At 37.3% G+C, this 23,635-nt stretch overlaps 1 protein-coding gene across 8 annotated transcripts in view; it reads right to left on the bottom strand.

Annotated features, from left to right (window-relative positions):
- The window catches only part of LOC114043160 (regulation of nuclear pre-mRNA domain-containing protein 2), a 91,208-nt gene that overhangs the window by 24,056 nt on the left and 43,517 nt on the right, over positions 1-23,635 (bottom strand). For 5 of the 8 annotated variants that reach the window (XR_003569066.1, XM_027862150.1, XM_027862153.1 and 2 more), the window contains exons 3-4: positions 1,941-2,041; positions 949-1,026 (exon numbers count right to left, since the gene is read on the bottom strand). Coding sequence is in view for 7 of the 8 variants with exons in the window: in XM_027862150.1 (XP_027717951.1) it covers positions 949-1,026; positions 1,941-2,041 (179 nt within the window). In the remaining variant the exon portion in view is untranslated. The remainder of the gene's footprint in view (positions 1-948; positions 1,027-1,940; positions 2,042-23,635) is intronic. The other 3 variants (XM_027862151.1, XM_027862155.1, XM_027862156.1) reach the window with 1 other exon arrangement.

Here is a 23,635-nt window from a genome sequence, read left to right on the forward strand (position 1 = left end):
TTTCAACACCACCTAACAAAGAATCTGTCTCTCAAGTCAATTAGTTATGAATAGTGGCTGAAGAACATCTTTATGGATGTCCCTTTTTCTATCCCTAAGTCTTTAGCCCAGGGCACTTTTACTAATTTAATAGCAGAAGTAGGCAGAGAAAGTTCTAAAGATATCTATGGTTGACATTTTGGTGAAATGTTGGCTCACTGTTATTAAATATGCAAATAATGGACAAAATTATGCCAGTGGTCTCCCTAATTCACACTGAATATTATATGGCTGCTGGAGCAAAACTATCTCAAGTTATCTTGCTTTAGCTATTCATTTCTACTGTCTATATTACCTTGATTTCCTCCACACTTTCAAGTCTATCTCACTGTTTCTCAGTTCTGGCCCATACAGGCTACCACATGCAGTATAATCCATTCCCCTGATTTCTTGTTGGGAAGTTTTCATAAAGTATGGTAAACCTAAGAAGAGCTCCAGGTAGAGAATAAGCTTCTGGCCAGGAGGGAGGCCACATCTACTCTGGCAGAGGGTGTCCCCAAATCTGACAGGCTTCATGGCTCCCACAGAAGTGCTTCTTATGTCTATTCTGTTCTTCAGTTCTGTTGTTTAATGCCTCTAACTTCCTATATCCTTGAACCTGAAAATAAGCCTGAGAAATACCATAACGAGATTATTTTCTTCTTTTCTTTTTAAAGTATCCCCCAACTACTCTTGAATCTTGGCATATTTAAACCCTTCTGATGTGCTTTCATTGCTTAAAAGTGGTTTTCTAGCAGCAACTCCTTGGTGCCTTCTAAGAGTATGCCAGTGGGAGCTTCCCAGGCCTGGACAACAGGCTTGCCCATGGTTTATGCCAGGTGCGTTGCCAAATGGTTTACATTTTCTTCTGCTCCACAAAAAAGGAGGTCATTTTACATTAGTTGAGATAGGTCACTTTGGTTTCCTTACTTTGTGATTTCTTCCACAGCTTATTCGGTTGTTTGTTCAGATTTTCTTTCAGCTGCTTCTGAGTTTTGAAAGTGGTACCTGGAAAACATTTCAGTTGCTGCAGCCTGGCATTACGGGAAGCTGCTCTGACTCTCCACTTCAGTTTTGCCAAAGTTGCAGCATGATAAAAGGAAATCCACGATTGTGTGTGGTTTCTTTCGTTTTGTCCTCTCTTTCTCTCTCTCTCTTTCTCTCAAAAATACCCACCCAAATCTAAGAAGCTGCCAAATAAAAATTTTCTAAAGTCAATGAAATTAATGACCAAGAAGAATGGAGGAAGATGTAAAAAAAATTCCCTCTTAATGAATTGCAATTAGAAATTCAACAGCTTCTTAGAAAATATTTCTATTTTTAAAAATAAACTTTTGTATAATTGCTGGTCAGTGTCAGAAATTACTGGCTTGTTCAGTTTTAATAACTTATTCATAATCAACTAATCCACAGGAAGAAAGTAAATGGAGACTTCTCTGCTTCATGTCAAGACAGTTTTAATGTAAACACTTATTACTTACTTTAGTATCTAAACAAACCAAAGGTATCTGAAGAATGACAAGGTGTATTTGCTAACAATGCGAACTAGTACCCTTGTTCTTGAATTCAACAATAGATGACAGAGGAAGAGCAATGATTAATAATACAAGCACTGAGCAGCAAAAATTCTCTATTTCAGTAGTACTGAATCTGCTCTAACTTGCATTATTCTAGCAAAAGCAGAGGACACATCTGTCATTTTCATATCTATGTATATCATATATTTTTCAGCTTATTATTACTTGATGTATTCCACTTTAGTTGTATTTTTCCTAGAGGCCCTAGGTTAACTTATTTAGCAACCAAAAAAAGTATTCTTTGTTGGAAGTCCATTTGGGGGTGTCCTACCCCACCCCTTAAAAAGCAAAGAAAAAAGGTAAAGAAACTAAGATTAAAAATTTTAAGAAAAACTAGATACTTACTCAAAGCTTCTTTTAGTACCACAATCGTTTCTTCAGGGTATACATTTCTCTCTTCCCAGATTTTAAAAATCCGTTCTACAGACTTAGAGACAGATGGATCCCTAATTGAGGAGAAGAAAAAAATACTATAGTTTAATATTCCAAATTGGTACTCCAAAAATAAAACTCATGCTAATAATGAAACAGTTAAGTTTCATGATTAAAAAAAATTATCTAGGAACACTTCTCTACACTATGTGCAGAACCTGCAATCTTAAAAAAACAAAAGTTCTTTAAAAATTCTTCTTGATGTGCAAGCATACTTTTCTGATTGATTCTTTAAACCATTCTTCTCAGGTTCTGATCTAAACCTTCTCTTGCCAAGCTACCTCTTCTGCTCTTTTCCCCTCTCTCTTAGCTGACAAGCTCACCACGGATTTCATTGAGAAAACTGAAACCATCCATCCTGAGCTTCACTTTATCCCCAACTCTATACTTCAAATCATCTCTATGTTATCTCAAACTCTCCTCCCATGCTCCAAGCTGAGGAGGAAATGGCTCTTCTTATAAATACCAGCCTTTTTGTTTGTGCCCTTAGTATCAGCACTTCTTAGCTCCTTGGTGGAACACCTCTTTCTCTGCTCAACTTTCAATCTCTCCTGATTCCTACTACGTACAAACATACCAAGATCTCTCCCATCCTTAAAAAAAAAACCTGAACTTGATTCTATAATCCCCTTAAGGTACATATCCCTTCTCTCACTTATTTTACAGTCAAACTAGGAGAAGCTGCCTACATTTACTGCCTTCACTTTCTCTCCCACTCACCACTCTATCCTTTACAAACTGCATTCTTGTCTCAGTCAGTAAGCATTTATTAAGTGCCTACTATGTGCTAATACATAAAAAGAAAGACAAAAAAGCAGCCCCTGTTCTCAAAGACCTCAAAGCCTAATAGGGGCAGAGAGGGAGACAACATGCAAACAACTCTGTGTGTGTGTGTGTGTGTGTGTGTATGAAAAATATAAACTGGGGATTTTTATCAAGAGGAAGGCACTAGCATTAAAAGGGATCAGAAAAGGTTTTTTTTTTTCTTTTTAGGCAATTTGGGTTAAGTGACTTGCCAAGGGTCACAAAGCTAGTAAGTGTCAAGTGTTTGGTCTGAGGCCTGATTTGAATTTAGGTCCTTCTGACTTCAGGACTGGTGCTCTTATCCATTGCACTACCTAGCTGCCCCCTAAAGTGATTTTTAATTCTTTTTTTGGGGGGGGGGTGGGAGTGGGGTTCTTGCCTAGGGTCACAGAACTAGTAAATTAGTAAGTGTTATGTGTCTGAGGCCAGATTTGAACTCAGGTCCTCCTCAATCCAGGGTCAGTGCTCTAACCACCGCACCACCTAGCTGCCCCCCAACATCCTTTGTATAAGGTGGGATTCAAGGACTTAAAGGAGCCTCATCACTCCAAACTTCCTAATGATCTCTTAACTGTCAAATCTGATTGCTGACCTCTATGGAGCATTAAATATTGTTGACTATCTCCTCCTTCTCAACCCTCCTCCCTGGATCTTTGTGCTTCTCTTCTGCCTCTCTTCCTACCTGTTTGGCTGTTCCATTCTGTCTTCTTTGCTGGATCGTTATTCAGTCCTTATATACCTCATGGCTCTGCTCTGGGCTCTCTTCTCTCTTAGGATCTTTGTCAGCAGAGATTTCAACTCTCATCTCTATGTATTCAAGTCTCACAACTATGTATCAAGCCTTAGTTTCTTTCGTGATTTTGTCTTGCATCTCCAACCAAGCAGCTATCTCTAAATATCCCTTAGGCACTTCAAACTCAGCATGTTCAAAACAGAACTCATGACCTTTTCCCTCAAACCTACCCCCCTCCTTCCACTGCAGGCTCACAATCTCAAAAATCTCTTATCCTTCACCCCTCATGTCTAATTAGCTGCTAAGTTTTGTTGATGCTATTTCTATAACACCTCTCCCATCCATTACCTTATTTCCACTCATCCACCATCCTGGTTAAGACCTTTATTATCTCTTGCCTGAAGGTTACGTAATAATCTTTCAATTATTCTGCGTAGATCTGACCATGTCATTATCACTGAGGAAGTTCTACCTCCCTCACTGCCCAGATAGATAAAAGTTCATTCGAAAGTAAACCAACATTTATTAAACATCTATTAAGTACAAGGCTTCTTCAAGGCTCTGATCTCAAAAAACTTACATTCTACTATCTACCACAATAATAGTAGATTAAAAAAAAAAGGAATGCTGGGCATAGTTTACTGTCTATCCTTGATTGTGAGACAGCAGATTTCAAGGAAAAAGAAGGGATAGATTGGATCCAAAGGGCTTGGCTACTCTAAAGAATGAAGTCTGGTGACATAAATAATATCATTCTAATGAACAAGAAAAGTAGAAATGATCTAAAGAGAATAGATGTGACTACATAATTATTAATTTAGATTTTTTTTTTTTTGGGCGAGGCAATTGGGGTTAAGTGACTTGCCCAGAGTCACACAGCTAGTGATGATCATATATCTAAGGCTGAATCTGAACTCAGGTCCTCCTGACTCCAGGGCTAGTGCTCTACCCACTGTGCCACCTAGCTGTCCCTGTTCAGATTTTTTTAAAAGATGTACATAGATGAAGGAAGGCTTTTGTGAAGGAAGCTTTTGACAAAATCCAACACTCATTCCTATTAAAAACACTAGAAAGTACAGAAATAAATGAAGCTTTCCTTAAAATGATAAGTAGTATCTATCTAAAACCATCAGCAAGTATTATCTGTAATGGAGATAAGCTAAAAGACCTTCTAATAAGATCAGAAGTGAACCAAGTATGCCCCCTATCACCACTATTATTCAATATTGTACGAGAAACACTAGCTATAGAAATAAGAGAAAAAGAAATTGAAGAAATTAGAATAGGCAATCAGGAAATAAAAACTATCACTCTTTGCATATGATATGATGGTATACTTAGAGAATCCTAGAGAATCAACTAAAAATTAGTTGAAATAATTAACAACTTCAGTAAAGTTACAGGATATAAAATAAAACCTACATATATCATCAGCATTTCTACATATTACTAACAAAGTCCAGCAGGAAGGGATAGAAACAGATATTCCATTTAAAACAATTGCAGACAACACAAAATACTTGGGAGTCTACCTGCCAAGACAAACCCAGGAACTATATGAACACAATTACAAAACACTTTTCACACAGATAAAGTCAGATCTAAACAAATGGAGAAATTTTTTTTTTTCCTTTTGCAAGGCAACTGGGGTTAACTGACAGGGTCATACAGCTGGTAAGTGTCAAGTACTTAAGGCTGATTTGAACTCAGGTGCTCCTGACTGTTCTAGCTACTGTGCAACCTACTTGCCCCTCAAATGGAGAGATATTAATTGCTCATGGGTAGGCTCAGCCAAAATAAGAAAAAAAATGACAATTCTACACAAATTAATTTGCTTATTCAGTACCGTATCAAACTACCAAAAATTATTTTATAGAGCTCAGAAAATATCAAAATTCATCTGCAAGAACAAAAGGTCAAGAAAATCAAGGCAATTAATGGGAAAAAAAGAAGTAAAAGAAAGCGGCCTAGCCATACCAGAACTCAAACTATTACAAAGAAATAATCATCAAACAATTTAGTACCAGCTAAAAAATACAGTGGTAGATCAGTGGAACAGGTTAGGTACACAATGTACAGAAGTAAATAATCATAGTAATCTAGTGATTATAAACCCAAAGATCCAAACTTTTGGGACAAGAGCTCATTATTTCACAAAAATTGCTGGAAAAATTGGAAAGCAGTTTAGCAGAAACCAGGTAACAGACCAACAGTTCACATTGTATTCCAAGATAAGGTCAAAATGAGTACATGATTTAGACATAAAGGGTGATATCATAGGCAATTAGGGGAAGCATGGAAAATCTGGCCTGTTGGATCTATGGCTAAGGGAAGAATTTGTTACCAAACGAGAGAAAGAGGGCACTATAGGATGTAAAACTGATAATTTTGATTATATTTAATTAAAAAGTGTTTGCAGTTACTGTGGTGGGACCTGACTCTGAAGGACTTTTTTTTGTGGAAAGGAAACTGAATAAAATTACAAAATGTCCTGGGACCATAGCAGATTAAAGGAGCTTGAACTGGACTGGACCTGAAGAGATCCTCTTGAAAAATGCTATCCACTCCTATATGGAAAGATAATATTTGTAACTCATGAGACCTTTGTCAGTATTAGGGTAGTTGGAGGGAAAAAATTATATTATGTGTATATATATATATACACACACACACACACACACATAGAGAGAGAGAGAGAGAGAGAGAGAGAGAGAGGGCACAGGGTGGGTTGAAGATGAAGGGGTGATATCTGGAGAATAAAATTAAGGGGTGAGAGAGGATTATACTGGGAAAAAGAGAAAGGAAGAGGTAGAATGGGGTAAATTATCCCACATAAAACAGACAAGAAAAAAGCATTTACAGTGAAGGGGAAGTGGGGGAAGGTGAAAGGGAATTAGTGAATCTTATTCTTGTCAGATTTGGCTTAAGGAAGGAATAACATACACACTCAAATGGGTATGGAAATTTATCTCACCCTACAGGAAATTGGGGGGAAGGGGATATAAGAGAGCAGGTGGGATGATAGAGGAGAGGGCAGATTGGGGGAGGGGGTAATCAGAAGCAAACACTTCTGAAGAGGGACAGGGTCAAAAGAGAGAATAGAATAAATGGGGGGGGACGGAATAGGATGGCGGAAATATAGTTAGTTTTTCACAACATGACTACTATGGAAGTGTTTTGCATGACTACACATGTATAACCTGTATCAAGTTCTTTGCCTTCTCAATGAGGGTGGGTGGGGAGGGAGGAAGGGAGAAAATTTGGAACTCAAAGTTTTAAAAACAAATGTTAAAAATTGTTTTCACATGCAACTGAGAAATAAGATATACAGGCAATGGGGTACAGAAATCTATCCTGCCCTATAGGAAAACAGAAGGGGAAAGGGATAAGAGAAGGGGGGAGGGTGATAGAAAGGAGGGCAGATTAGGGGAAGGAGCATTCAGAATGCATGCTGTCTTGGGATACAGGGAAAGGCAAGATGGGAAGAAAACTTGGAACTCAAAATCTTGTGGAAGTGAATGTTAAAACTAAAAATAAATAAAATAAATTAAAATAAAAAAAGGGAACAATTATGTAAAAAAAAAAAAAAAAAGAAGAAAAGGAAAAATGCAATCCACCACCAGAGAGAGAACTGATTAACTCAGTGCAAACTGAAATAAGGAAGGTGAAGTGCAGAAAGAAAATTAATTGGTCCAGTGCTACTCATCTAGTAAAGAAGAGAATAGGTGAGAAACTTGAAGACACCTGTTTGCTGGGCAGGCAAAATCCTATGGGCCTTTTGCCTATGATTTTCAACATGGGATGCTCTAAAAGGTTCGAAGCCCTTTATGAAGGCCCACTTCTTGGAGAAGCTAACCCTCTAAAACAGCCAAGAATACCTGGAATAGTTTTAAAAGTCACTACTTTTTGTACATAGGAAAACAGGTACACTAATGCACTATATCAGTTATGAACCAACCCAACTGTTCTGGAAAATAATTTGAATTATGCAAGAAAAACTTCAAAATTGTTCAATACCAGACCTAGTGATCTGATTGGGGTTTACACACTGCAGAGGTTACTGACAAGAAAAGACCTATCTTCCAAAAAATATTAACAAAGGCACTATTTGTTACAGCGCCCCCATCCCTCCCAAAAAAAAGGAAACAAATTCTATGACTAATGATTGGAGAATAGCCAAACAAACTGTTTTATATGGCTGTAATGGAGTATCATTAGGGCACAAAAATAAATGTGTGAAGAATTCAAAGAAATATAGGAAAAGTTCCTGAAGTGATACAGAGTGAACAAAGGATAATTAGAAGTACAATGTGCACACTCCAATCCTAAAAATAAGAACTTTCAAGAGTAACAAATCTCAGATAATAAATAATGGGAAATGTTGTTACTAGCTTAAAAGCACACAACTTTTCTTTTAACAAATGGAAAACTGGTGAAGCTTGTGAAGGTTGCACGTACTCATCAAAATCACTCATGTTGGTTTGATTTAACTATTTTCAAGGATTTTACATCGTGGAAGATTCTACTTCCAAGATGGGAAGTAGATGCAAGATGGGAATTATCATGTGATGAAACAAAATTTACCACAAAATTTTTAAAAATGAAGAGATCTCTCAGGAGAACTACTCAAACAGCTCAGTTTCCTGACATCCAGTCCTTATAGACAATTGAGATCAAATAATTGCATCTGATTTACAGCTGGAGATTCCCAAGGTTGCCAACAAAGCTTATTTGAGTATGGAGAAAAAAGTGGATGAGAAACCATCCCCTGCAAGGAAAACACAATACAATCCCTCTGGCTGGTCTAACTACCTTTAAGGTCATCTTCCCTCCTTTATTTATAGAGGTGTGGGACCCATATGTGTTGGACACTGAATATATTGTCAGATTCAGCTGAAGTTGGTTAGTTTTTGCTCACCTGCTTTTCCCCCTCCCTTATTCTGGCTCAATGGGTAAAGGAAGGGGGAGAGATATATTTAAAACTGACATCAAAACAAAAGATTTAGAATGCAAATTAGGTTTTAAGAAATTAAAATTATGATTAAGTGATTCTCAGTCTCTAGTTAAGAATCCTAAGTGGGAAATGCAATTAGCGATTATTATTTAAATGATTAAAATTGTGTAGTATAAGAACGTGGATTGTAGTATAAAGACTTGGATCCAAGAGAAACTAGGGTTCAAACTCTGCCTTTAACACATACACCTTGTGTGGCCATGAGCAAGTCAATGAACCTTTATGAACCCAGTGTGGTCATTCACAAAATGGGAATAGTAACAGCCATAAAGCTTACCTCATAGGTATCAAATGGTGTCATGTTCACAAAGTGCTTTAGAAACCTTAAAGCACTCTGAAAATTTCAGCTATAGATATTACTTTCACTTAATAACTCTCATCAGTGAAATAATCAACCACGATTCCAGAGGAGTAATGATGCATGCTACCCATGTCCTAACATAGAAGTCATGGACTCAAGATGCAGAATAAAACAAAGGTTTTTGCACAAACAAAACCAATGCAGCTAAGATTAGAAGGAAAACAGAAAAAGGGGGGGGGGGAAGGGGAGGAATTATATAGCAAGTTTCTCTGATAAAGGCCTTATTTCTCAAATATATACAGAACTGAGTCAAATTAATTAGAATATAAGTTATTCCTCAACTGAGAAATGGTCAAAGGATATGAAGTTTTCAAAAGAAACCAAAGCTATCTGTAGTTACATAAAAAATGCTCTAAATCTATTGATTAGAGAAAAACAACTCTGAGGTACCACTTTATACCTATCAGATTAGCTAATATGTCAGAAAAGGAAAATGACAAATGTTGCAGGGGAGGTGGAAAAATTGTGTGGAGTTGTGAACTGATCCAATCATTTTGGAGAGCAATTTGGTACTATGTCCAAAGGGTTATAAAAGTGTGCATATACCCTTTGATCCAGCAATACCACTTACTACTAGGTCTGTATCCCAAAGAGATCAAAGAAAAAAGGAAAAGGACCTATATAGAGAAAATATTTATAGCAGCTCTTTTTTGTGGTGGCAAAGGATTGGAAATTGAGGGGATGACCATCAATTGGGAAGTGTCTGAACAATTTGTGGTATATGATTGTGACAGAATACCATTGTACTATAAGAAATGATGACCATGATGGTTTCAGAAAAACCTGAGAAGACTTATATGAACTGATACAAAGTGAAGTGAGCAGAAACCAGGAAAGCACTGTACACAAGAATAATTATTTTACCAATAATAAACTGCGAATGACTTAGATATTCTGAGCAATACAATGATCCAAGTCAATTCCCAAAGGACTTATGAAAAATGCTATCCACCTCCCGAGAGAGAACTGATGGAGTCTCAATGCAGAACAAAGCACATTTTTTTGTTTGTCTGTTTGTTTGTCTTTTTGGTGAGGCAATCGGGGTTAAGTGACTTGCCCAGGTTAACAGAGCTAGTAAAGTGTAAAGTGTCTGAGGCCACATTTGAACTTAGATCCTCCTGACTCCAAGGCCAGAGCTCTATCCACTGTGCCACCTAGCTGCCCCATTGTTTTAAACTTCCTGACACCAAACCTTTCTTTTGCAACCTGGCCAATATGGAGATATTTTGCATGACTTTACATGTATAATCTATATAAAATCGCTTGCCTTCTGAAGGGGAGAAGGGAGAGAATCTGAAACTAAAATTTTTTTAAAATGTTAAAATTTTTTTACATATAATTGAGAAAAATAAAATAAACTGAAAAAAAGAAATGACTGAAGGACCAATGGTTGGCCCTCCAGGTCCTCAAATGTGGTCCTCTGACTGAATCCAAAGTCAAAGGGCCACACTCGAGGACCTAGAGGGTCACATGTGGTCTCAAGGCCACAGGTTCCCCACCTCTATTCGAGAACACGCTAGTGTGTTCAGATCTGGGTATCATATTTTAACAAGAGTATAGACAGACTTGATTGTGAGAAGAATCATGCTATCCAAGGATTATTCAAGAAAGTGTGAAGACTTGGTGGACAGGAGCACGGGGAACAAGACATCTGTCTTCAAATATCTGAAGGGCTGTCATGCAGAAAATGAATAAGACTTATTCTGCTTAATTTCAGAAGGCAGCGCTGATATATGTCTGTTTAAATTAATTTTAAGTGGTAGAGACAGGTTTCTGTTTGATGAGGGAAATCTCCAATTTTGTCACACTCAAGAGGGGGTGAATTTCCTATTAATTTAAGTGTTCAAGTGTAGAATAGGTGATCACTGATCACATATGGAGAAATTGGGATTTATGCTTTAGGTGGAGAGTTGATGTAAAAGTGAATGACCTGTGAGGTCCCTATGAAGGCTAAGATTTTGTGACTTTATATGACAAAGAACTTACTACTCACCAGGGTAGCTCACTTCATTTTTTCCTTCCTTTCAATTATTAAGAAGTTCCTCCTTATTGATATAAAATCTGTTTTTCTGTAAATCCTACCTACTGTTGTCTGGCATCAAGCAAAGTAACTCTAATACCTCTTCCATGAATAAACCTTCAAATATTTAAAGATATCCACATCACTTGCCGTATGTAATTATCCTAAATTTTAAAATTCTCTAGACCAAACATTCTTAGTTCTTCAAGGGACATGATTCTCCAGTCCCCTCACTATCCTTCTCTTATTTATTGAAGTCTCTCATAAAAGTGGGGACGAGAACTGAACACAATACTTCAGATAAGGGCCTTACAGGCAGAATATGGTGCTCTATCCACTGTGCCACCTAGCTGCTCCAGCTATTATTATAGTTCTTAATTTAATACATTTATAAATATTATTCTGAGAAGGGGTCGACAGGCACCACCACATTGACAAAGGGGTCCATGAAAAGGTTAGGAACCTCTGGCTACTCCATTACATTACTGATCCATACTGAACTTGTACTAAAAACTCTCAGGTTTTTTTCCCTGATATAAACCGGTGTCTAGCCACTTCTCCCCCATTTTGTTTTGATGAGATTGATAATTTGCCACAGAGTGTCTAGGGAATGTTATTTACTATTGACTGGCAATGTATTTATAACACAAAATATTTAATAATTTTGCTATAATTAATCAATTTTAGGGGCAGCTAGGTGGTACAGTAGATAGAGCACTGGCCCAGAAGTCAGGAGGACCTGAGTTCAAATCCGGCCTCAGACCAAATACTTGACACTTAGTAGCAGTGTGACCCTGGACAAATCACTTAACCCCAACTGCCTAAAAATAAAATAAACAAACAAATAAATAAATAAATATAATCAATCAATTTTAATATGAAGGATTTTTTTTGGGGGGGGAAGGGAAGGAGAGAGTGAAGGACAGCAACACGGGGAGGAAAATGAGTGGGAGAAGCCAAGAGAGGTAGGTAGCTGAGTAAATGTCCTTCTGTGCATTCTATAAATTGTCCATCAAGTGCAACCAGGATCTGGGCCTGTTGACAATCATATCAATAATACATTTCACTATAACAGAAGCAATTTCTCTTGAAACAAGGCAACGGTTCTTTAAGTTCTTCTATTAGCTAAATAAGTTAGCAGAGGCGCTAGAAGCTCCAAGCTTAGAGAAATCAACAGCACATACTTACAGGGTATATTCTCAGAGACTCTAGCTCCATTCTTCTACACCAACACTTAATCCACCCCCCAAGAATCTGTCAACATTAACACTCAGGTGAAACAAAGAGCTATAGAAATGTACATAGATATTGTGCCAGATCTATCCTACAAAGCAATAGGAACTTATTTGTAAAGAACTGAAACTTTAACTACAGGAGATGGTATGAATCTTTTTTTTTTTTAATAATTGTCAGACCAAAATGCTCTCTATTTAAAGTCCTTAGTAGCTGTTAAATAGCTTATTGCTTAATATTTGTTGATTGACTGATTATTGGAATGTCCTTTTGATAAAAAAAAAAATCTGTAATTACACATTCAGAAATGGGGATAGCACTCAAGACTGATTTGCAACAGATTTCTCTTCTTTTAAAAATCTCAAATTAGGGGCAGTTAGATGGCACAATGGATGGAGCACCAGCCCTGGAGTCAGGAGGACCTAAGTTCAAATCTGACGTCAGATATTTACCAGCTTGTGTGACCCTAGGAAAGTCACTTAAGCCCGACTGCCTCAAAAACAAAAATAAAAAACCCTCAAATTGAGAACCTCCAAAGAACTTGATTCTTATGAAGATTCCTAGAGTTGGAAAGAAGACATGTTACCCGTGCTCTAAGGACCAGAATAAATACCCTAGCTTGGTTCATGAATTTTCAGCAACTACTCCTGTTTTCACGATCAGAGTTAATATCTGTGGAAAAAAAGTCCATGAAGAAATTAATCATGGTATTATGAAAGAAAGTGTGAGATACATGACCTAATGCGCTTGCAGTAACAGGGCCACGAAAGCAAATTAGCACCAAAGACATGATGAAAATTTAAGTCTCAAAGGTTTGAGAAGAGGTATAATACTTCACATGTTGATACCTATTTTAAAAGGCCTGAGACTCCCCTAACCCTCTCTGGTATTTCTTACAAATGAATCTAGCTGTATAATTTACATTTGATGACGAAATTTTATTTTATCTTACAGGGAACTGGGGTCAGCAAGAGTTCAGGAGTGACTAACTGCATTAGTACAAAACTTATTTTAAAAGTAACATTAATTAAGGACACAATGAGGTATCCCAGAAAAAGCCCTGGACTAGTGTCAGAAACCCGGGATCTTGTCCTTACTAGCTGTCACTAGTCCTTTGACTCTGGGCAAGTCACAATCTCTCTGTGTCTTAGTTTTCTCATCAAGAGTAGATCAGGCAAGATGATTTCTGTCCTTTTAGATTCCAAAATTATGACTCAAAATTTGCATTTTAACACTTTCAGGTACATAAAGTTCATTTTAAAAATTCTAATACAAGAGAAGCCAATGACAATTTTATAAACACTAAGTTGTCCTACCTCTCTTGATTACTCAAGTCCTCAATGGACCTGTCTTGTTTTTTATTATGTCCTATGTTAATCTTCTCTAACTTGATTAATGGCAGAGAATGACAGATTTAAAGGGAGAAGAGATCTTGATGGTCACCTAGTTTAACTCTAATTTTACAAATGAGAAAACTGAAACAAAGCAAGTGACATGATTTGCCCCAAATCCTACAGCCAGGAAGAAGAGCTTCCCATTTACTGCTCTTCTCCACGAATCACACTCTGTCTCATACTTCTGATGCACTCTTGTTTCTCTGCCTTGTCTCTATCCTTTAAAAAATATTTTCTTTTTTTTTTTCAAATGCAAAAATCTTTTCCCCTTCTACTTTGCCCCTCCTTCAACTGAGAACAAAAGAAAAGTGTTACAAATACGCAGAGTCAAATGAAACAAATTTCCCCACTGGCCATGTTCAAAAACATATGCCTCATTCTGCACTGAGTCCTCCCCTTCATCTATCAGGAATTGGGTAGCATGTTTCATCATCAGTCCTCTGGAATCATGGCTGTTAATTACCCTGATCGGAGTCCCTAATTCTTTCAAAGTTGTGTCTCACTTCAGTCTGCATCATTTAATGTAAATCCTCCTAGGTTTCAATGAAACTATCCCCTTCATAATTTCTTATAGCACAATAGTATTTCATTAAATTACACACCATATCTTGCTCAACCATTCCCCAACTGATGGACAACCCCTCAGATTCCCACTTTTTGCTACCTCAAAAAGAACTATGAATATTTTTGTGCATCTTTAGAGTTTATTTTGCTTCAGACCAAACTCCTCTATACCCTTTTCCTCCTTTTCCCTGTTGAGTGAAATGTAGTTCTCTACCCAACTGGGTATATATTTTTCTTTCCTTTGACCACTCCCTTGTTTGTATAGACTTCTACTTGTACTTTCCTTTATTTTACAGAAAACTGAGGTTTATGTGAGATAATTTTCTCTAATCTTTCTTTCTCTTCTCCCCTTACCATATTCCTCTTTCCTTTACTTTCCATCGTACTCCTAAGACCATTAAAATATGAAAGAACCACGCCCAGGTCTTCAGTCTAATTACAGTCCCTCTTTGACCCCTAATGATAATAAGGTGTGTGTGTAGCATCTCCTTGTAAGCAATTTTATCCTTTAGTCCTCTATCACTGTCCATTTGTTTTTACTTTTTTATGTCTCTTTTAACTCCTGTTTCTTAACTTCAAAGTTCCTACACAGTTCTACTATTTTTATCAGAAAAGTTATTTCATTAAAGGTCCCTGTAGAATTATACTTAAGTTTTGTTGGGTAAGCTATTCTTGGCTATAAGTTCATATCCTTTGCCTTTTAGAATATCACAGTCCAAGATCTCTGCTACTTTATTGTTGTGGCTGCTAAATCATGTGTAATCTGACCATTGCTCCTTGTACTTGAAGGCTTTCTGTCTGTTTACAATATTTTTTCTTTGACCTGGAAACCATGGATTTTGGCTGTGATGTTCCTGGGAGTTTTCATTTGGAATTTTCTTTCAGGAGGTGACCAGTGGATTCCTTCTATTTCTACTTTTCCTACTGGTTATAAGAGATCTGGGCAGTTTTCTTTTAAGCTTTCTTGAAATATGATGTTTAAGCTCTTTTTTCTTGCGGAGTAGGGGAGAGCTCATGGTTTTCTTGTAGTCCATTGAGCAGTTTTTTTCTCCTTAATTTATTTTCCAGGTCAGTTGTTTTTGCTATGAAATAATTTACATTTTCTCCCCCCCCACCCCAGTTTTTTGACTGTTTTAATATTTCTTGTTGTCTCAGAGTCTGGTTTCTGTTTGATCCATTCAAATTTTCAGGGAGTTTGTTGCTTGGGTCAGGTTTTGCACCTCCACAGCTTTCATTCCCCCGCTCCTCAATTCTCTCATTTAATTTATAAAAACTTTTAAACTCTTTTAAAAAAGCTTTAGCTTTATCTCTTTCAGGAATTCTATTTGAGTTTGTGCCCAAGTTATGTTTTTCTCTTAGGCTTTTACTTGTAAATGTTTTGGAGTAATTATCTTCTTTTGGGTCTGTGCCTTGAGCTTTCCCATCATGTAATCTCTTTATGGGATTCTTTTTCGTTTGCTCCTTTTTCTAGACTAATTATAGTACTTCTAACTTGATGTTAGGGCAAGATTCTATAGCACTTCTGAAAGGAAGGTATGAGATGGCTCTGTTGTTGCTTTCTTGAGGATGCTGACTATTGTGTTATTCCAGGATCTCAGGGACAGGCTGGGGATCTGAAAACTTTCAGTATTCCTAAAGAGGTCTGATCTAGGGCAAAATGTGACAGCTGTCCTTCTGGTCTGAGTTCTCTAAGTTCCTGACCCGAGTTTGGGTCTGAGCAAAGGTGGATGCAGTGCTGCTGGACTCCATCCCTTGGGACCTCTGTCTTGGTTATTCTTCTGCAGGTTTGAGATTGGCCTAGAAGCTTCAACTGAGTCCCTTTACACTGTTTGATTCCGAACTTCCTCCTTCCTTGGCACACAGGAGAGCCTGTAACTGCTCCTCACTCCTGGATGCCAATTTCTTCTTCAGTCTAACCTGGATGTGTGACCAGAACTGCGTAACAAGTGACAAAGCTGCCAGGTGGCCCCTATTTCTGCCCCTCTGCAGGAGTCCCCACCCAGTATGGGTCTGAGATCTCTTCTCGCTGCGTTGTAATGTCTCTCTCTGCACTGGAATGCTCCCCACAGGAGTGCTTCTGGACAGATCCCTGTCTCCCCTGTCCACAGACCTCTTTATTTGTCTTCCTGTGCCGACCTGGGTTAACAAATGACTCACTGAATGTGTGCGTGCATGCATTTTCTAGATCTATTTAGATGAATCTGGGTGGCAGGAGAGGGACGAATCTTGCAGTACTTCTTCCTGCTCTGCCCTGAGCCAACATTTTTCACTGGCTGTCCACCTTTTCTGGACGTCCCTCCCTTCTTATCTCTGTCTCCTGACTTCCCTGGTTATCTTTGATGGTAGTAACTTTCCTTTGAGGTAATCCCTAATTTGGCCGGTATATATCTATCTGCATTTTGTTTCCTTATTACACAGTGAGCTCCTTGCCTTTCTTTGTATTCCCATAACTTAGCTCAGTATGGTTAGAAATAAGAGCAAAAAATAATTCCTGCTCTCATGGTGTTCATATTTTAATGGAGGAAACAATATACAAACAACTACAGTCCTTAATAGATGATTATGATTACAATTCAAATAAATTTATTTTCCAGGAGAATCTTACAGATAGTTTAACTTTTCCTGAGATAATTTTTCCAGCAATATCCACCTTCTATCTGGTTTCACATATCTTTTGGATTCTATAAAAACCATTTCTCCTCTTGCTCGGCTCAGAAGCTAAGTAAAGGCCTGAGGCAACCCAAATAGTCTAGACCTACAGTTCTGGTTAGCTACTAGGATCTTTTTGCAGCTCAGTATGTTCTGACCTGTAAAGAAAGCAGGGGACCAGTGTAGACATTCTACATAGCATTGAAAACTATTCACTTTTTGTAGCTGATCCTATGCACCTGTGTGTTTGTTCTTTCCCTCTCTCTCCCCCTCCCCCTTCTTTCTCTTTTTCTCTTTGGCTCTCTCTTGTCTCTCTCAACGCCTTAAATTGTTACTTTGCATACCACTCTTGAAAAATTCATTGAAAACAAAACAGAACTGTAACTTCAATGACGATACTTAATATACCAACACTATACAAATCAATTAGATAGAAACACATGTTAAACATGTTTCTGATGCATTGATACAATTTGTGTGGACAGAACAAAGATTTTTAAAGACTTGCTCAAGATCATACAGCTAAGAAGTGATGGAGTTTGGACTCAAACCTTGGCCTTCTGATGCCAAGGACTCTTTAACTAATAAAATGTTGAGTCTCAAAACTCCCACAGATAAAGGAGGTGGATTTTGTAAACAGAACTGAAAATGAACAGGGAAATGTAAGGAGAAACTACCTATGTGTACCATCTACCAATCTAGATACTAGAATAGCTACAATGTGGGGAAAAAATAGCAGTAAAGGTAACCAGAAATTCACAAAATTCTTAAGAGAAAATGTCCAAGAAAGAAGCCAACAATAAAACCCAGGGCCTCATGTGTCTACACAAATGGACAAAGAGAGGTGAATAAGTAAGATGAACTAAAGCAGGGGTTTCTTGACCTTTTTTACATCATGGGCCCTTTTCACATTCTGGTGATGCCCACTGACCCCGTCTTAGAATGTTTTAAAATGCATAAAATTAATACAAAGGCTTACATAGGAAATGAATTATAATGAAATATAGTTAACAAAATATTAGAAAAACAAGTTCAAGGGCCCCTAGGCTAAGATTTAGGCCCCTTGGCCTAAATCAAGGAGGCAAATTTGTCCTCAAAGATATCACTGAGATTCGATGCAGAGATTCATAACTGGAAATAACTAGAATATAGTCCTGGAAAGGCATTAAACAAAGAAGAGAGTATGGGAAGAGGGTAGAACCAAATGTTTATTAAAGTACACTCATTTGAAGAAACCTAGGAATTATGGGGGAGGAGCATGATGAAGAGCATTTAGATGAAAGCCAATGGAAGCAGAAACAGAAATAACATTGTCATCAAAATATATTACGGGCACTTGGACAAAATGAAGAACTAGATGAGCTTGGGAAACACTACCAACTGGTACAAAAACATGATATAGTGCTAATCTCAATGATCAGTCAATCAATCAAGTATTTATTAAACCTCCACTATATAATAGGTACTGGAGAAACAAAGACTGGCTGCTGTCAAGGAGCTTATATTCTTTTTTCCTCAAAATTCAATTTTATTTTGTTTCCGTTTCCAATTCTCTTCCACCTCCCTCCTCCATCCATTGAAAAGGCAAGAAAAACAAAATCCATTACAAATATGTACAGTCATGCAAAACAAATTTCTACTTTAGCCCTGTCAAAAACAAAAACAAGCAACAACAACAAAAAACAAACAAAAAAAACCTAAAACAAAAATAAAAAATGAAGAAAAAAAGAAAAAGAAAAAGAACTTCAATCTGTATGTTAAATCCATCAGTTCCTATAGAGTCAGACAGCATGTTTCATGACAAGTCCTTTGAATTATGGTTGGTTACTATGTTGATTGAAGTTCCTAGGTCTTTCAAAGTTGACTATTTTTACAATATTGTTGTTATTGTACAAATTGTTCTCCTGGTTCTCCTCATTTCACATCAGTTCATACAAATCTTCTCAGATTTTCTAAAACCATCATTTCTTACTATTTAATACAATAGTATTCCACCGCATTCATAAACCATAACTTGTTTGACCATTCACCAATTGATGGGCAACTCCTCCAATTTCCAATTCTATGCCACTGAAAAAGGCTGCTATAAATATTTTTATGCATATAAGCCCTTGTCTTCTTTCTTTGATCTCTCTGAGGCATAGACCTAGTAATGGTATTGCTAGGTCAATAGATATGCACAATTTTAATAGCTTTTGAGGTAAAATTCCCAATTATTTTCCAGAATGGTTAGACTGGGTCATAGCACTACCAACAATGCATTAGTGTACCTGCTTTCCCACATCCCCTCCAACATTTGTCATTTTTGCCAGTATGATGGATGTGAAATAGTATCTCAGAGTTTGGTGGTACAGTGCATATAGCGTTGGGTCTGGAGTTAGGAAGACTTATATTTCTGAATTCAAATCTGGCCCCAGACACTGACTAGCTGTGTGACCCTGGGCAAGTGACCTAACCCCATTTTCCTCAATTTCCTCATCTATAAAATGAACTGGAGAAGGAAAGGACAAACCACTTCAGTATCTTTGCCAAGAAGACCCCAAATGGGATCATGAAGAGTTGGACATGACTAAAAAGTGATTCAACAAAAATGATTAGTGATTTAGAGCATTCTGATATGGTTACTGATAATTTAGACTTCTACCTTTCAGAGGATTTCTTCCTCTGAAAACTGCCTATTCCTAGCCTTGACCCTTTGTCAACTGGGAAGTGGCTCTTATTCTTGTAAATTTGACTCAGTATCCTAAAATGAGATCTTTATCAGAGAAAACTTGCTGCGAAGACTCCCCCCCAGTTTCCTTTTCTTCTAATAGTTGCGTTTGCTTTATTTGTGCAAAAACTTTTAAATTTTATGTAATCAAATAATCCATTTTACCTCCTGGTAAAATAACAATCTCATGTTTGGTCATGAACTCTTCCCCTATCCATAGAGCTTACAGGTAATTTCTATAATACTCTACTAATTTGTTTATAATATCATCCTTTATATTTAAATCATATACTTGTTTGGAGCTTATCTTGGTATTTGGTGTGAGAGGTTGGTCTATGCCTAATTTCTGTCAGACTACTTTTCAGTTTTCCCAATGGTTTTTGTCACATAGTGGGTTCTTGCCCCAGTAGTTGGGATCTTTGGGTCTATCATATACTAGGTTACTATACTCATTTTTTATTGTTTACCTAATCTATTCCATTGATCAACCTCTCTATTTCTTACCCAGTACCAAATTTTTTTTTGATAATTACAGCTTTGTAGTTTAGTTTGAAAACAGGCACTGCTAAAGCTGTCTTCTTTCTCATTCTTTTTTTTTTCCATCGATCCACTTGATATTCTCGACCCTTTGTTCCATCAGATAAATTTTGCTATTTTTTTCTAGTTTTATAAAGTAATTCTTTGGTAGTTTGATTGGTATGGCACTGAATAAGTAAATTAATTTAGGTAGTATTTGATTATATTGGCTCAGTCTACCCATAAGCAATTACTATTTCTCCAATTATTTAGATTTGTCTTTATTTGTGTGAAGAGTGTTTTGTATTTGTGTTCATACAGTTCCTGTGTATGTGTTGGCAGGTAGAGTCCAAAGTATTTTATACTGTCTGTAGTTGCTTTAGATGGAATTTCTCTATCTCTTCCTGATGATAATATATAGAAATGCTGATGATTTGTGTGAGGTTATTTTATATCCTTCAGCTATGCTGAAATACTGAATTGATTCAATTAGATTTTTAGTTGACTCTCTAGGGTTATCTAAACATATCATTGAGAAAAAGTGAGTTTTGTTTCCTCATTGCCTATGCTTATTCCTTTAATTTCCTCAGGCTATATTTGTCTTATCGCTATAAGCTAGCATTTCTAATACAATATTCAACAGTAATGGTGATAATAAATATCCCTGCTTTATCCCTGATACTACTGGAAAGGCTTCTAGCTTATCTCTGTGAGAGGTAAGAAACAATTATATTTTCATATAAGGAAATTGAGAGAAAAAGTAGCTCTAGGTCAGAGGTTCTAGAACCCGCTAAAAGTGGACGAAACTGGTTGTTTGGTTAAAGAGATGGAAGTCGGGCAAAGGTTAACCTTTACTTAAAGTGCACATGCCTAATGGGCTCATGAACACTAGCTTCTCCACCTCCGGGCCGGGTTAAGATGCCATTTTTTAAACATGCATCATATGAAGGAGGGAGGGGTAACATATAAAGGGAAACATGTTGTAGGCATTTTGGGAAGTCTGTGACCTATGCTGACTTCTACCAATGAAAGTCAGCTAGGAGGGACTTGGCGGCTAGGCATAGGGATATAAAGTTAGCTCTACCTCCTGTTTGTTTTTGTGTGCATGTGTGTGTGCACGCGCACGCATCCTGGGTACTCGTACACACATTTCTTGTGAAAACTGTGAATAAACGCTTCCCTCGCTCACTTTGGTTCAGTTTTGTTTCCTAAAGGAGAACAGAACTCTGATAGTTTGCCACTAGGGAAGCAGTGGACTGTGACAGCTCACCTGTACCTCCCTAACTCTACTAAAAAGTGTCTGAACCCTGTTTCATCCCCATTGCAAATAATGCTTGCTCTTGGTTTTAAACAGATATTACTTAATTGGGGGGGGGGAGGCTAGGCAATGGGGTTAAGTGACTTGCCCAGGGTCACACAGCTAGTAACTGGGTCGGTGCTCTGTCCACTGTGCCACCTAGCTGCCCCCACAATTATTGCAGAATTATTCTCTTCTCAAGTTCATTCTTTTTTTTTTCTCTTCTGAGGCAACTGGGGTTAAGTGACTTGCCCAGGGTCACACAGCTAGTAAGTGTCAAATGTCTGAGGCATTTGAACTCAGGTCCTCCTGACTCCAAGGTTGGATCTCTAACCATTGCGCTACCTAGCTGCCCCGATATTACTTAATTTTTAAGGAAAGATCCACTTACTCTTATGCTTTCTAGTTGTTTTTTTTTCCTAAACAGGAATGGGTGTTATATTCTGTCCAAAGTTTTTTCTACATCTACTGAAAATAAATATATGATTTTTGTTATTTCTGTTATTAATATGGTTAATTATGCTTCTTATTTTCTTAATAAGAACCAGCTGTGTAGTCCAATTATAAATCCAACCTGGTCATAATGTGTGATCTTTTTGATACACTGTTGTAATTTCCTTGCTAGTATTTTATTAAAAAGTTTTTTGCATCAAATTTCATTGGGGAAGCTAGTCTACAGTTTTTTTCTCTGTTTTGACTTTCCTTAATTTAGGTATTTGGGTGACAGAAAGAATTTCATAGGATTTCTCTATTTTTCCAAAGAATTTACTGCAGTAGTAGAACTAATTGTTCTTTAAATGTTTGGCTAAATTTGTTTGTTGATCCATCTGGTCCTCGGTTTTTTCCTTTGGGAGTTCATTTGTGGCTTGTTTAATTTCTTTTTCAAAGAAAGAGAAATTTAAGTATTCTATTTCCTGTTCTAATAATATGGAAAATTTATATTTCTGTAAATATTCATCCATTTCATTTAGATTATCAGTTTTATTGGCATATAGTTGGGCAAAGTACCAAAAGAGGTTAACAAGTATATGCCTGAGCACATAAAATGTAAATGCAGTACATAAAGAGAACAAATACAATGCAGTTAGGAGTTTGGGGGGAGCAGGAAAAGTTTCATGTAGAAGGTGGTGCTTGAACTGCCATCTTGAGGAAGAGAGAGATTCCATGAGGCAGATGTGAGGAAGGAGTTCATTCCAGACATGTAGAATGGCCAGGATAAAGGCACAGAGATAGATAGGAGATGGCACGCAAGGAACAGAGAGAAAGTCACCTTCACTCTAAATGTTAAGAGAGTAGATTTCACAAAGTTCAGACAGGAGCCTGAGGACTAAAATTCTATAAGGAAAATCAGCCCCAAAAGGATGTAAGCTTTCAAGAAGACACAAAGAAAAAGAATTCTGATGACAAAAGGGGGGCAGTAGGCTACAGAGACCAAATATAAATGCACAGGAAACCAACCAACAAGAATGTTTTAAAAGGCACACAAAGAAGACGGAAACAGGCGCAGATAATCAAGGATGAATATTAAGGCACAGCTTAGCCCAGCAAAAATAGGGTAGGGAGCTCAAAAGCTCAGAATGAGCTAAGACTGCGGGGGAGGTGGGGAAAGGGAAGGTACAAAGAACAAAAAGGACTTTTCATTTATTTTGGGTAAAATAAGTCAAAAAAGGGGTAGGTAGGATAACTGAGACAAAGAAAAGGCAGACTTGCTCAATTCTTATTTGCTTTTGTTTTCTCATTTTCTTTTTTGTTTTTGTTTTTTTTTTCCTTAGGAAGGATGAACTTTGGAATGGAATGAATGAAAATGGCCAACAGGGAATCATAACCAAGATAAGTAAGAAGATATTAAGAAAGAACCTAGATGCCTTTTACGAATTCAAGTCCAGGCTAGACAAACCACATTTTTGGATACTAAAAGAACTGGCAGATATAACCGCTGAACCACAGATAAGTGACTGAGCCAGTGATCTCTGAACAACTAGGGAGTGGTACAGAGTGGAAGAAGGGAAAATGTTCTCATTTTAATTTTATTTAAAAGAAGTGAACAAAGTCTGAAAACTATAGGCCAACGAACTTGTCTTAGATTCCAGGGAAAAATCTAGAGTGTATTTAATAATTAAAAGAATTATTACTGAACATCTAGAAAAGGAAATGGTGATCACAAAGAGATAGCACTGTTTCATCAAGGTTGCCAGGTGGGCAGATCAGGAGAATGTGATAGATATAGTTTATCTAATTTTTTTTTTGGGTAGGCAATGGGGTTAAGTGACTTGCCCAGGGTCACACAGCTAGTAAGTGTTATGTGTTTGAGGC

The sequence above is a fragment of the Vombatus ursinus genome, unplaced genomic scaffold (genome assembly GCF_900497805.2).
Source record: "Vombatus ursinus unplaced genomic scaffold, bare-nosed wombat genome assembly UNPS02014768.1, whole genome shotgun sequence".
In the NCBI taxonomy this organism is placed as follows: domain Eukaryota; kingdom Metazoa; phylum Chordata; class Mammalia; order Diprotodontia; family Vombatidae; genus Vombatus; species Vombatus ursinus.